This window comes from Aulostomus chinensis, chromosome 20, assembly GCF_037954235.1.
Source record: "Aulostomus chinensis isolate RoL2024-O1b breed Wild chromosome 20, RoL_Achi_v1.0, whole genome shotgun sequence".
Lineage (NCBI taxonomy): Eukaryota > Metazoa > Chordata > Actinopteri > Syngnathiformes > Aulostomidae > Aulostomus > Aulostomus chinensis.
In genome coordinates this window covers 8,446,841-8,458,548 of record NC_141339.1, presented here as the reverse complement: position 1 = coordinate 8,458,548, position 11,708 = coordinate 8,446,841, and the positions used below count along the sequence as shown (strand labels likewise).

Sequence of the window (11,708 nt, the reverse complement as noted above, 5' to 3'; positions counted from 1 at the left end):
CTTGAATGCTGGTAATCTTACATCAATGCGTAATTCAGCGAAATATCAACGCCTATATATTCGGAAATGCATCCCGTTTAAAAATTAATGATCTTCGGGAGAAAAAAAACTTCTTTAATGTAAAGAATAGAGTTTGCCCATATCTGCTTGTTCAAAAATAAAGAGAGGGAAAGAAATTTCGAGGACTCGATAATAATAACAAAAATACCATCGTAAGTCATATTTAACCTATGAGTTCATGTTTTAACGATAGATAAAAAGCTTAATTATGAGATAAAAATATTTAAATATGAGGGACAGAGTCCTTAATTTTGTATGAATATTTATGAGAACAGGTGTATCACAACGATTAAATGCACACTTATGCTGGTATTACTGTATGTCTTCTGTGTATACTTTTGAATTGTGGACTCGCCATGGAGTCGCCATTGTTAAAAAGGTAATTTTGACATTTAGTTTCATTAAAGGAATATTGTTGTTTTTTAACAAGACTACGTTTTTGTCGAGGCTAGTGTTTTGCTTTTACGTGGCTTCCATATTTATTGGATGAACAGAGACAAATACAAACGCTATCTTCATGAACATTGGTATACGTCTGCGTAGAGTGTTGTGTTTAGTGAACTGTTCCTTTACAGCTCTTGTGGTCACCATGTCTCCGCCCAGATACGCCATGCTGCTTCTCGTCTCCCCGCCCAGTGAGTGAGCCTGACTGTCGATAACAGTGGAAACTGGGCAGGGTCTCTCTGCACATTAAGTCAGCTTCGACGCATGTTTACTTTATTTTTTCAGAGTTGTCACGGCTCCGATGTGCTGCAGATGTAATACCCGACTGTGCTCCACCTCGCCACCGGTATCTGGTTCCTCTTGGCGTCACTGCTTAAACTGTGTCGGCCGTCTTCTCTCTACAACTTTCGGGGATTGTTGGTAGAGCAACTGAAAGGGGATGCAGTGACTATTCCTGTTTATCTTTGCTCCCGGAACAGTCGTGACTCGGGCCACCCACCGCATTATTCGAAGCGTGCAGTCGACAGCAAATATGCAGCATGATGTGGAGCTGCAGTCCGTCCTCTAATACCCTGCTTACCTGTGTTGAAACGCGGCGAGTTTGCACGTCGTACTTGTGCAGAGGCTCTATGGGTAACCACCGTGCGTAACAGTGTTGTCCATGGAGCTCCGGTCGCTCCTCACTGTTCACGCTTAAAGACAGTGAGTAATTACTTGAGAAAAGATGAGTCAAGAGCAAGATGGAATATCTTTACCCGTGCCCTGCTTTGGTCCCAGCAGGGAAAGCCTCTGCGGTGAAGGCTCCACCACCAGCGGCGGTGGTGGAAGAGGAGCTGACTCTGGTATCCCAGCAGCTGGGACTTTCTGGCAGGACTCTGTGATCGCTGGCGGGGGGCTCAGCCCAAGTGCTGGGAGCTGCACAATGGACGGCGCCGGCTTGCTGTCCACAGGGAAGTCTTGCAAAAGCAGGCCAGTGACTATTGCCTATGTGGTGAACGGCGAGATCAGCCAACAGAACAACGCGGAGAATATGGCCCTGCAGTGCCTGAAAGACGCCTGCGAGACGGTGGGTAGCAAGCTGGAGACGGTAAATTTTGGCAAACTGGACTTTGGGGAGACTACGGTGCTGGACCGCTTCTACAACGCAGGTAAAAAAAAAAAGAAAAAAAAAGCTTCTGCTCTGATGTGAAATTGACTGGCAGGATGACAGTATTGTGTGACAATTTTGATGTTGTTGCGCTAATTAAAAAAAAAAAACATAATAAGAAAAAAAAACAAGATGCAGTCACCCCTAAAGTGCTATTACTTAATGATGGCATAGCACTGGAATGCTGACAGGGGTCAAAGGTCATGCCTTTGCTGCTTTCTCGGAAAGCCTTTGCCTGCAGGACAGGTTGCTCTTGGCTTTATAAATACATCCCTCCATAGTGCATCTCCAGTTTTGTGCCGGAGTGTTGTGGGTTGAGGGGTGTGAGCTTAGACTTTCCGTTGGAGTCTGGAAGCAGAGAACTTGAACTTGACAGAAAGCGCTTTCTTCTCTACAGTGTAAATGCCATAGATGGCCCCTGATTCTATTAGAATGGTTGCATAATAAACATTGAAGACAATCTGTTGGGATAGCAATCTTTTCAGGGGGTTGTGGCGAGACTAAAAGAAGCTGTAATGTGCTGAGCTGGCCAGTAACAACAGCTGATGTTAACATTCACTTAGATGCTTAGTATCAAGGTTTGTCCTGCAGATATTGTAGCAGTAGCATAACAACGCATTGCTTATGGTTTCAGCCAGACTTAAGAAGAAAAAAATAGTAGATCAATATTTTTCAAGACTGACAACAAACAAAGTTTATATAAAATTATTATCCACACATTTTCTTCCGCTTATTCCTGTTAAGGGTCGCGGGGGGGCTGGAGCCTATCCCAGCGGCTATGGGCGAGAGGCGGGTTACACCCTGGACAGGTCACCAGACCAACATACATAGACAAACAACCATTCACAGTCACATTCATACCTACAGTCAATTTAGAGTATCCAATTAGCCTAGTCCCCAATTGCATGTCTTTGGACTGTGGGAGGAAGCCAGAGTACCCGCAGGGAACCCACGGAGGCACGAGGAGAACATGCAAACTCCACACAGAAAGATCCTGTGCCCGAGCCGGGACTCAAACCCGGAATCTTCTTGCTGTGAGGCCACAGTGCTAACCACTGCACCACTGTGCAGCCTAAAATTATTATATCATATAAAACAATTTTAATCAGTTTAATTTTATGAAATATGCTGCTTATTTTCTGCTATTGTAAAATTGATATTTTTAATCCTAAGTCTTGAACAACTAATATTCTAGATACCCCAATATTTTGTCCAGGGTTCACTTAAAGTTTTAAAATGAAAAAAACAAAAACACTCTTTGTCTTTGATCACATTCTGAATGCTACCGTAGAAATATGCTGGACTCTTTAATAATGTAAACTCAAACAAGTTTATGTTGTGGTCAAGTGATGAGGTCTGCACTGATGATCAACCAGGATAATTTCATTCAGATATAAGTGGAAGTGCCCCAGCTGTGAGTCACGTAACACTGGGAGATTTGAAACTGGATATATGGCATTAAGTTTGGAAATATATGCCCAAAAATACTCTATTGACAATTCTGTGTTGATGATGAAAGAATTATTATTTAGGTTGAAGTTAGCGATTGTGAAAGCAAAAGAAAGTCTCCTTTAATTGAATCTCAAGATGGGGTGGAAAATTATAACAACAAGAAAAGTTTTTCCTTCAATCATAAAGACAAAGCAACTAGCCAGTTTAATACAAACACAGGTACGTAGGCTTGTAACTCATCATTTAATCATATGATTAGCTCTGCAAAACATCAAGCTCTCTTTTCTTTCATTTGTTTCTTTTCCTTGGAAACTCTTGTGGAATTTTCTCATAATCCTCCTGGGAGGTCAGAGGCATTTTTCCAGAAGCCTGTTGTATCTGTTCAAACACAGTGCTTACTGCACAAGTGTGTACCAGTGATGAGAGCAACACAACAATAACTTCTACACAGTGAGCTGCAAGCCAGGTAACAGCTTGTGGATCACGGTTTGTCAGATTCAAACATCAGCATGAAGCTGTTCATAATGGCTCTTAACCACATGGACAAGGAGATGGCCGGTGTAGCTATTCAAACCTTCAGTCCACATACAAAGGAAATTGAAAAATCTGAAATGATTGAAAGGTTCATAGTGATATTTTAATGCAGATACAGAAACCCTCAGGGATAATCAGTAAATTAATGGTCCACATTGCTGATTGTTCATTTATGTTCATTTTGCGTTCAGTAATCTTGAAGAGCCGGGTTTTTAGGTTTCCCAAAGCACCTTCTAATATTGATACTAACTACACATATGCTGAGGTAAGTGTACATTTGTTTAGTGTTTTAGCTGCTGCTTTGTTGTGTTGAGCAAAGCCTAAACACTTGGTATTACAGAGGGGGATGATATTTATTAGCTGTGTATTTTTGGGTTTGATTCAGATCCTCTCTCTCTTTCTAATGTTCGAGAACATGTCAGACTTGTGTTGTGACTCATAAAAGAGATTTTCAGATGACAAACCCAAAATCCAAGCAAATGTATTTAATGCAATGAGATGAATTGAACTAGAAAGCTGTCAGAGAGGGCATAATTCCACCCAAGCAAGCTTTCAGCCATTTGTGCTGTTGTGTTAGAGCTGAAATTAAAGCTGCAGGCAGCAATGAGATGGCCCCTTACAGCTCTGTGCACAACACCATGTATGGCTGTGCTGTTGAGCACAAAGGAAAACCTTATAACTTTTGTATTTGGCATGAAGTAGCAGACTAATACATGCACTGTAGTGCAAATATGAATTCTTGTGTTTGCCAGAGAGCATACACACTTACTATACATTATTTTAAGGTACAGTGAATGTAAATCAAATGATGTTTGTTACATCAGGCTTACTTACTGTAACTACAAGGGGACACTATGACCAAATTTCAGCATCTAGATGTCTTCAGACCAGGACTCATCAATGGACGTGACCATGACGAATCTTCCCAAAATTACCGTGACTTCTTCTTTGGCTGATGCTACACCTTCCACCAAGTTTGGTGAATGTTAGCTATATAGTTTTTGTGTAATTCTGCTGACAGGCAACTGACATTGAAAACACAAGCTTCTTGGAAGAAGTTATATGAAACAACTTCTTCTGAAGTGATCGATACAAAGAAGAAGTGGTGTAACTGTCACGTCCCAATGACGTGCTGTTTTGATCTGTGCAATAATTGCCAAATTAATTTCTCCTAGCTCCTTATGCAGCTTCTCTGTCAACAAAAATAGAATGGAACAGAAACACAATCAGTCAAACACCACTGAATTGGGCACTTACAAGTAGTCAAGTCACGTCAAGTCATTTTATTAATATAGCGCCAAATCACAGCAAAAGTTATCTCCTGACACTTTACAAGTAGAGCAGGTCTAGTACCACACTCCTTCAATGAATTTACACCCAACAATTCTACATGAGCAAGCGCATCAGGCAACAGTGGCGATGTGCTTGTTTGTGGAGAATTGTAAGCCTGAATTTACGCTGAAGCATATTGTGATGCCTCTACAAGTATTTTCATCCAACAAATTTTTTTCTTTCTGATAAAATGTGAAATAGGGGATACTTTAAAACAAATCAGGAGTGATTTTGCCCGATACTTATAATTTTGTGTGACTGTTTCTCTGTCAGGGAATGATACTCATTGAGACATGACGCTTAAGTGAAGGTTTTTGAGCTAGTATTAAATTTACTGTGCAAGTAAAATTTTGACCATATTCGTGTCTCTCTCAGGGATAAGATCATTTGCATCTAAAAACCAAAATTTAGAAAGTAGGTTCAGGTTTGGGGCACATCAACTCAGTTAGCCTGTGTTGTATTGTGCTTTTTAGTGTTTTTTAGCAAAATTGTTGTCTGTTAAACAATAACGTACTCAGTGCATGGTTTTGTTGTTTTTATGACAATACATGAATGCACCACATCAATTATTTGTATAATTTGCCTTGCAAAGAATGGAGAACATAAAACATAAGTCATGAGGAATGAGAATTCACTGAAACTTCTGCTGGGGAATTACATGATATGGGGTCCTTTGGATTTGGTTATCAATGCTGTAATTTATTTTGTAAAAATGTTACAAAAACCCGAGTGATGAGATATGAGAGTGACAAGACCAGGTATATTCTGTCATAGCATTTTTGCTAAGTATTAGAAAAAAAATCCAATTAGAGGTTACTCGTACAGTACACCTCACCAAGGGTATATAATGTCATCAGATCTAGATCTGGTTCCGGATCAATTTCAAAAGCTAACTGATTTTTCCTCAAACCCAGTTCCATCATTTCACTGAACTCCACCCTTTCCTTTTTGAATGAGCCAGCTGACAGACAAAAAAAAATGCATGGGTTTAAATGACCATCTTGGCAGAAGCAATATGTTTAGTCTCTATCAATCATCATGAGCCAAAAATGTTGGAAAATGGGGCCTAGGTGCAAAAATTTCCATTTTAAGTCATGCATATCCTTTTTCTTTAATACCAGAGCGCATGGTAATGACTTAAGCTATTGCGCTAAAATGTTGAGACGTGTCTGTATCCCAGCATAGAGGAGAACTAACAAAAAAGCTTACGAAGAACAGAAGATTTAATCTCTTAGTCAGAGGACCAAGTTATGCAACTGAATAGTACAAAGATATGAAGCACTGTAAATTTGAAAAGGTCATCTTATCAGGTATGAAAACAATGTTGATAAAAGAAAGAAACATTCATTTGTGAACTGTGATCTGCCACTTGTGTGTGTGTGTGTGTGTGTGTGTGTGTGTGTGTGTGTGTGTGTGTGTGCGCGTGCGCGCGCATGTGCGCGCATAGGCTGGAGAGTAGGGTCATTGGTGTGGTATGCAGATTCCTCACCCGCTCGTATCATTATGCTGCATTGCTCTGTGATTTACAGAGAGCTTTTTGAACGTGTTCCAAGCACACTGAAAGCAGCTTTGCCTCAACCTGGGTGTTTGCTTTTCCTCTTGTTTCGTGCTACAATTTCAACGTCATTGCTCAGCACTCTGCCAGCAACACTGATTCAGAGCACAAACATATACTAAGCTTTGCACTTTTCATGTTGATTTTTCTTCATATCATGATGGCTGAGATGTTATTGAGCTCTGAGATGACTCAATCTCAAGTTATTTTTTTCACAAATAGTGTGTCAGACTTTTATTTTTCATCACTGGAGGCACGGATGTCATTCTGCTCAGTGGGTGATGTCCTACTAGATAACTAGACTAGAGTGTCAACATGACCTGGAGTCCACTGACAGCCTCTTGTTGAGTGTCTCGGGATTCACCAGCATGAGACTGTACACAGCCTTCCCGACTGCCTCTTAAATCCCATCAGCTCGCCCTCTGCTAAGTTGTTTATCCCCCCTCCTATTTACTCTGTATGCTTGGCTGCTTGAGAGGTTAGAGAGCACAAGGTCATAGGGAATTAGCCCACAGGCTGGCCACAGGCACCAGGGAAGAACTGCTTTGGGAGTGCTGTGAGAGTTCAGCTGCAGGTAGACTCATATGTGTGTGTTGATGATAGAGTTTAAGGTTTTTCACTTTGATACAAGCCAGTTTTTCTCCACAGGTAGTACAGCATTGTACTTCATTAATTTGAAATAATTCTTAAATAAATTACTTAACCTCAGTGTCATCACTCTTATGCCTTGATATCTTAGTAGGGGTGGGTCAATATTTATTTCAAATGCAATGCAGGATATTGATAATGGTAGAATCACTGCATCATGATTTAAAAAAATAAATAAATTTGTGAGGTTGTTTGTGATTCCCACCCCTAAATGCTACAGATTGTGCAGTTTAATAATCCCATTTTGGCATTATGCGGTATTTCAACAGCAGATAGTACACCAGCAGAAGAGGATATTCTGTATATTGTAAGACAAACATGTTGTAAATGCTTAAAACCCAGAGTAAATCTCTTAAGTGGTCCTTGAAAAGTTACAAGAGTTGAAGATGCTGCCTGTCAGGTCTTCAAGGCTGCCGTACAGGACTAGGTGAAGGCTGTAGGATCAACTAGCCAGAGATCAGTGGAGGGTGAGAAAGCTTACTTGAGTTTATGATAGTATGATGATAAGTTACATGAAGGTGCTCTAACACAATGGTAGGCAGAATTATTCTGTTGTGTAGGTACTCAGCAGGAAAATCTGCCTAGTCATGAACAGAATAGATGTTAGACCAGTTTCTGGTTTAGCTGGCTCCTGTTCTATCCTTGCTCCTCCCACATGCATGGATTGTCTAAGAACATGATTGTAAAAGAACAAGGTTAACATGTATGCAACTTTCAGTGTCTTGATTCTGCACAAGCTTTGCAAGAGCCACAAAATGAAAAGAATGTAAAATTGTATGGTGGTAAAACCTTTGCATAGATAGCCGTGGAAATGCTGAGGTACAGTATGCTAACATATAACATACCAGGAAAGGGCTCTTTGGAGCACATACCTCTGTCATGTCATATAAAGATTTGCCAGATCCGTCTAAAAGGTAATGGAAAGCCATAGGGTTGGCCAGTTTTTGTAGGCTGACTTGGAAGTTATCGTCACCGTGGGTCCCGTGACCCAAGACATATGGGATTCTTGCATTGGATTTTTCCATCACTGCTGAAAATATGCTTTTTGTTCAACAAGTTAATCTTCCTAAATGAACCCAAATTGTCTTTTTTTGCAATTTAATGCAAAATTTAGAAGTAAGATGACCTACACCATGGATGCATTACTTCAGGGTCACCACAACTAGCTTCACACTTTCTCTGGTTTTTGCTTGATGTTTGTAAGACCCATAAACAGCCCTTCAGAATTCATGAGTTTAGTCTTCATAGCATTGGGTTTTTTATGTTTTTGAAACAAATGGCTACATATCTTAAGGTTGCATGAAGCACAGATTTTGTTAAATGCATTTAACTGAAAATTAGGGCCTGATTGATATGGATTTTTTTAGGGCCGGTGCCGATTTCAATATTAGGGAATAAATAAATACTGATTACCGATATGTCAGCTGATTATTTTTTTGCTTACATTTTTCATATAAAAAAGACAAAATACCTGCTTTTTAGCTTAAATATAGTTCCGAACACTTGTTACAAGATTTAAATTGAAGGGCAACACCCACTTTCATCCCAGTAAACATAAAGAAGTCTCTCTGACAGTGTCAACATTTACAAAGTAATACATTTATTGAATTAGAATTCATGATAGGGCTGTTATTAGAGTGCATTACACTCCACAGTGTCTAATTAAGAGGTCAGTAAGTGTATCTGTAGGTAATAGGCAGGTGGATAAACAGCGACATAAAAGTCTGTGGTAAAACATGATTTGAAATGTGCCTCTTTGATGTCTTCTTAATGTGCGTTCACATTTTCTTTCCTCCATGAAGTTATAACTTAGACCAGGAACACTTTTTTCCTCCGCAACGCTATAAATTAAAAAAGAAAAACAGTTAGTGCGTTGCTGAAAATAAATGTAGCCCATAACACTTTTTGCAGGGTGATGAAGCATTATCCTAATTTGCTCCGGTCTTATCTAGTCTGGTAACTTGAAGCGGCCTGAGTGAACATAATATTATTTTTGAGGTATTGTAACGCTACCATTACATCATTTATGGTGCCTTAACAGACTCAGTTAGTTTAGCAGGGTAGCTAATATTTAAGCTAGGTTACTCTTACTTTCTTTAGCTTGCTAACATATGGTGTCATGCTCGACTGATCATATCAGTGAAACGTGACAGACACAACAAGGCACATCATGGGAAACTTTTTTTTTTTTAATTTCACAAACTAGTTTTTATAAACTCACCATTGAGGATAACTGCTCGGTTTTAGTATGCATGCACTTTTTGCTTTTCAGTACCATACACTACTTCACTCGGACCCTTAGGGGTTACTGTGGAGCGTGACATAAGGAGTCGGAGCGCCCTCTACTGGATACACAAGGACATAATTTCTAAGAAAATACCATATTAATGGCATTTTATTACTGAAAATTACATGTTAAAGTCGGTATCAATTGGCCTACTTTTGACTGATTACTAATTATGCCGTAATGGCTATAATCGGCCGACCGATTCAATCGGGCCCTACTGAAAACCCATCAAAAATCTCACTGCTTTTGATAGGGGGGAGGTTCAACAGTAGTCCTTTTTAGACAGATAATGCACCAAATTTCCGGCAAGGTAGAGGCAGGAATTTGCCGCCTTGTCAGTGTGAAATGGAGGTGTTAAATCAAAATAAGCCGCCACTTGTGTGAGCGTAAACATGTGACGTGACGGGCAGTATGAAGTTGTATGTAACAGTGATGTACAACATGTACGTCGGGAGAATCTTTAGCCCTGTGACAGTCTGGCAAACCTTGTAGTGTTCCAGTCCAACCTCCCTCTGCCACTGGTGCTGTTGTGGTCACAGACCTGGTGGTACTTTTTTCGTACGTTTTTCAATTTGCTGGACACGTTCCGTCATCCAGCGATAGCCAAGTCGTCCAAGCTCCTCTGTGAACTTTTCATACAACAAGCCATCCTTCACAGTCCCATGAGGTGGTTATCCATGGTCCTCTCAGCAGTGATGGTTAGCAGCTTCCTGATTTCAGCAGTTCCCCAGGTGCTCACTTTGTTGAAGTGACATTGCATCTGTAGAATATTTAGCCCTGAGACAGTCCTTAAGTTTCAAAACAGCAGTTCGGCACTCTGGCTGCCAGCAGGGTCAGTGTTGACTGTCTCGGAGGTGGTTGATGCAGGAAAACCAGCGAGCGTTATGTTTCCGAGTTTGCATCATCATTGACACCTCCACCCACCTCACACTGAGCCCGCGCATTGACGGCTTGGATTCACATTGCAGTGGAGGCGGCAATAAGTGTACCCTCGGAGGAGGAATATTGCCAGGCTAAAACTGAGCCCCAATTTGCCGGACTCCGTCTGCGACCTTGGACCAAGCCGCAAAAAAGACTGGCGAATTAGCAGCTCATTGGCCAGTGTGAAAGCGCCTAATGCTAACTTATTTCCAAATTTAAGAACTCATTCCTGCACCACTTAGTAGAGAATATGTTTTGTGTTTCGGTAATTCAAACAAACAAAGAACTTGTGTAAATATAGCCCCCTAATGATGTGTTCCAATGCCCTGTCCAAACCATCAAAACTCTTGAATTCTCTTCTAATGTTAGCTGCCAAAGAGCTTCTTAAAGAGTCATATTAACTCAAATTATACACAAAAAGAACCAAAGAACATGGACTCATAAAAAACATGCAGCTTTCACAACACCTACATTTGTACATGTCAAGTACAAATGGCAAGCATGTTTGTATAGGGACTGCATGGCTTGGAGGTAGAGCAGCCATCTAGTAACCAAAGGATGGCTGGTTGGATCTCTCTTCCCCCGGTGACGATGTCGAAGTATCGTTGAGCAAGATACTGAACCCCTAATTGCTTGTGATTGCCCTGTGATGGACTGGTGACTTGTCCGTGGAGTACCCCACCTCTCACCCAATGTCAGCTTGGATAGGCTCCAGCCCCTTACAACCCTTAAAGGATAAGTGGTATAGAAAATGGATGGATGGATGGATGGATGTTTGTATGCCATACATACCCCAGACCATACATACACAAGTGTTTGGATTAAGTCAAGCTTGGTACGCTGACGTGGAAATGAAAAACAATGCATTAGAATGTTTTTATCTGTTACTATCATGTACACATTTTATGTTTACAAATGCACACATAGAGGGTGCCTAAGGTAAAAATTAAATTACAGTTTTCCAGTTAATTTAGTCTGATTATTTGGCTAATTTTTATCACACTCAACATAGACATTAATTTTCAACTACATTAAAATAGAATGGTTAGGCGTATATGTCGGAAATTAGTATTATATTAAATGTTAAATCTAAATGTTACATCAGAATGTAAAGTTATGACAGTCCCTTATGAACATGTACAATTTACATTAATGTCACAAACTGCATATTATACAACAGTAGCTCTTATTAATGTATTTCTTGATACTGTAAAGGATTACTAAAGGTAGTGTGTACATAAAGTTGCAATGGAAATGAGGGTTGCGTGTGTACAATTTCCGCACAATCGCCAATCTTAGAATAGGAGTGTCTTCTTTATAAATCTGAT

At 40.3% G+C, this 11,708-nt stretch overlaps 1 protein-coding gene across 1 annotated transcript in view; it reads left to right on the top strand.

The window, feature by feature from the left end:
• The first annotated feature begins 708 nt into the window (after positions 1–708).
• The window catches only part of map3k5 (mitogen-activated protein kinase kinase kinase 5), a 77,694-nt gene continuing 66,694 nt past the window's right edge, over positions 709–11,708 (top strand). Inside the window, exon 1 of the mRNA XM_086189214.1 lies at positions 709–1,652. Coding sequence (XP_086045340.1) covers positions 1,229–1,652 — 424 coding nt within the window. The 5' untranslated portion in view covers positions 709–1,228. The remainder of the gene's footprint in view (positions 1,653–11,708) is intronic.